The following is a 2,749-nucleotide window of genomic DNA, read 5'->3' on the forward strand; positions in this document are numbered from 1 at the left end:
ACTCGGCGACTATTCATATTTACCGTATCAATTGTGCTTTTTTTTACAGAATTCTGAAAAAAAAATTTGAGTGCAGCTGATCGTACTGTAAAAAATTGCATAATTTTTGTAAACTAAAATTCGTATACCGAAAATTTGGTTATTTCTGATGTTTCCCGAAAGTTTTCGTCAAAGAATTTACCGAACAGCGAAATAAAATCTTAGTGTGTAGAAACCAGTTTGGAAATCACTGATTTAGAGCATTTTGTATCGCTATTACTCTAAAATGGTGCGATGAGCACCATCCTTCGATGTCTAACACGTATTTGGAATAATGTTTTACGCGTCAAGAAAAATCAGGGGCCCGAAAACGAATGGTAAAACCATGACAATGGTAGATAACACTAAAGACTGTAATCTCTTGTCTCATTTCATATCGTGTTGTATCATTGTCGCGTCTAAGTCGTTGTTCTTCTGCATTCAAGTAACAACTCACACACGAGCAAGTCCATCCGCACGCGGGTAATGTTATTACTGTAAAGGGATTACAAAATTGCGACCGCCTTGCGGCTCGGTTTACCACTCTAACCTACTGACGGAAGTTGTGTTGTGTTGCTACCACTGATTGCTGACTATTTCCGAGTTAAACCATATTTTGCAAACATAATGTAATGCGTAAAAGTGGCTCGTAAAAAATGTTGCCTGACATTTTACATCTGTGGATTTCGTATCACAGCGTTAAAATGGGATTAGCTAATTTTCAATTTCAAGTGCCACCAAACCGCTTTCTTCTTATTTTGATGGTACAAATCCGTACACAAGAGCACTGGGTCGTCGGTGGTTAAAAGGGTTTTGCTCAGATGTTGAGAAAACAGCGTTGCAGATACGATAAAAGCTCCTTAGTCGATTGTAAACAGGAAGAGATGTGAAATGACAACAAAAAAATTTTTACTTGATTTCACCATGGCAACAACGTATATTATCAATTTGGTTTCTTATCTTACGGCGATTGTCATAATCGTGAGCATTGACTATCATGACAATTGACAACCACGCTATAAACGTAAGTAGAGTTATGACAATAATTTGACACACGTCTTTATCAACCGATGAACTTCTTTTGGTTCGAACAGTTTCTCTGAGTTTTCATCTCGGTAGTCTTCCAGTGACACCTGACTAATGATCTCCATTCCCAGTTGATCGGCAAGCCGTGCCGAATAGACACTTGTGAAATCAGCACAAATGGCCCGAAAGCCTAGTTGTTTTGCTAAATTTTCATGGAATTGCATCAGCTTGAGTCCGAGTCGTTGACCCCTGTAGGATGGATTTACCCCCAGAATGTGCACATGGTAAGCCGTTGGCAAACCGAACCTACCGCAAACATTCGCCGTTCGTTCCAAATAAGCTAGCAACTTGAGAATATCTGACCACTTCTTCGTATCGGTAGTGGCAGCTTCCCGTACCATTAAATCCGGATCACCGGGCACAATCGGGCCAGCTATCGCTATTCCCACCACATGGCCTGAAGTTTTGTCCTCTGCAAGCACAACCGTTCCTTGCTGGACGAACGAAAGGGAAAATCGTTCGTCATCCAGGGTTGGTTCTTTTCCATAGATGTACGAGATGGTAATGGCTTCCTCCGGATAGTAAATTGTCCGCAAAACATCTCGAACACGCTCTAATTCATCCTCACGAGCCACCCGTAGCTCAATCATACTTTCGGAAGTCATTGAATCACTTATACTATCATGCAGAATGTAAATAAACAACAGCTGTTTGAAGCTAGCTAGCAGCTGCTCGAAAGCTTAACACCGACTGAATGTGATCGACTAAAACGGAAAATGGAACGAGAAACGTGACATTCAACGTTCCGTGAATATGAGTCACTCTTGAAACAGTAGATAGGAAATTACATAAACAGAGGGAACTAACATATATGCTAAAATACGTTGAAATTGATCGGTTTAGAACTCATTTCATTTTTCTTTAATTTTTTTTTCTAAAAACAATGTTTTGTTTCGTATCAAAAACGAAAGCCACTTGTGCGTAGAATACGTGTGTAAAAGGATTTTCGTTACGATACAATTTCTTCTAATAAGAGCTCTCTAGGAACCTTCAAAAACATCAAACGCGCTTTTCTCAAGATCATGTTTTTCATCCGAACGTAAGTCTTAATTTATTGATCCTTTCCAAATCTACCTGAAAGGATAAACTTTTTCGTATGAGCATAAAAATACGAAGCTATAATTTGTGAACAAAGTCAAAATAAAAAATTAGTAAAAACCTACAGCGTGACAGCCTGATGGGGCTGTTGGAACTGTTGACGTAGGACTACACAACTATTCATACATCAAATATATTCTGAGATAATGCGCTTCCAGTTTAACAGTGAGTCAATTTTTGAGAATTATAGATGTCTGGACTACGCAATTTAGTTTTGTGGGGTGTTGGTGATGAAAGATGCTGATCACAAACGGTCCAGTTGCACGGTAACCTTCTCTACGGCATTTTGTAAGCCCTTTTCTCAAACGCTAACACACACAAGAGAAGAGCGGAGTTTCTATGAAAACCGTAAACTCATGCATACAAAACTATCGTCTCTGTCAGAGGAAACCATGATAATAGCTTGAAGGACCGCGAAAATTCGACATTGCTCGTTAAACGTTAATTGAAATTGCGATCACGATGAAATGTATAGTTTAATTCTCTCTCCATGTATAGAAAACACAGAATATGCCGTAGTCCTACGTCAAAACCCTACATATGATAC

The 2,749-nt window shown here is 39.2% G+C and overlaps 1 protein-coding gene across 1 annotated transcript; it reads right to left on the minus strand.

Moving 5' to 3' along the window:
• Positions 1-948: 948 nt before the first annotated feature.
• Positions 949-1,780, minus strand: LOC131436353 (uncharacterized). Its single transcript, XM_058605026.1, has one exon. It carries the CDS (start codon positions 1,707-1,709, stop codon positions 1,053-1,055), a length of 657 nt encoding a protein of 218 aa, XP_058461009.1. The 5' UTR covers positions 1,710-1,780; the 3' UTR covers positions 949-1,052.
• Positions 1,781-2,749: the final 969 nt, after the last annotated feature.

The sequence above is a fragment of the Malaya genurostris genome, chromosome 3 (assembly GCF_030247185.1).
Source record: "Malaya genurostris strain Urasoe2022 chromosome 3, Malgen_1.1, whole genome shotgun sequence".
Taxonomy (NCBI): domain Eukaryota; kingdom Metazoa; phylum Arthropoda; class Insecta; order Diptera; family Culicidae; genus Malaya; species Malaya genurostris.

Bases quoted from the DNA above. Each gene is read 5' to 3' on its own strand.
- LOC131436353 (XM_058605026.1), bottom strand. From the start codon at position 1,709: ATGACTTCCGAAAGTATGATTGAGCTACGGGTGGCTCGTGAGGATGAA.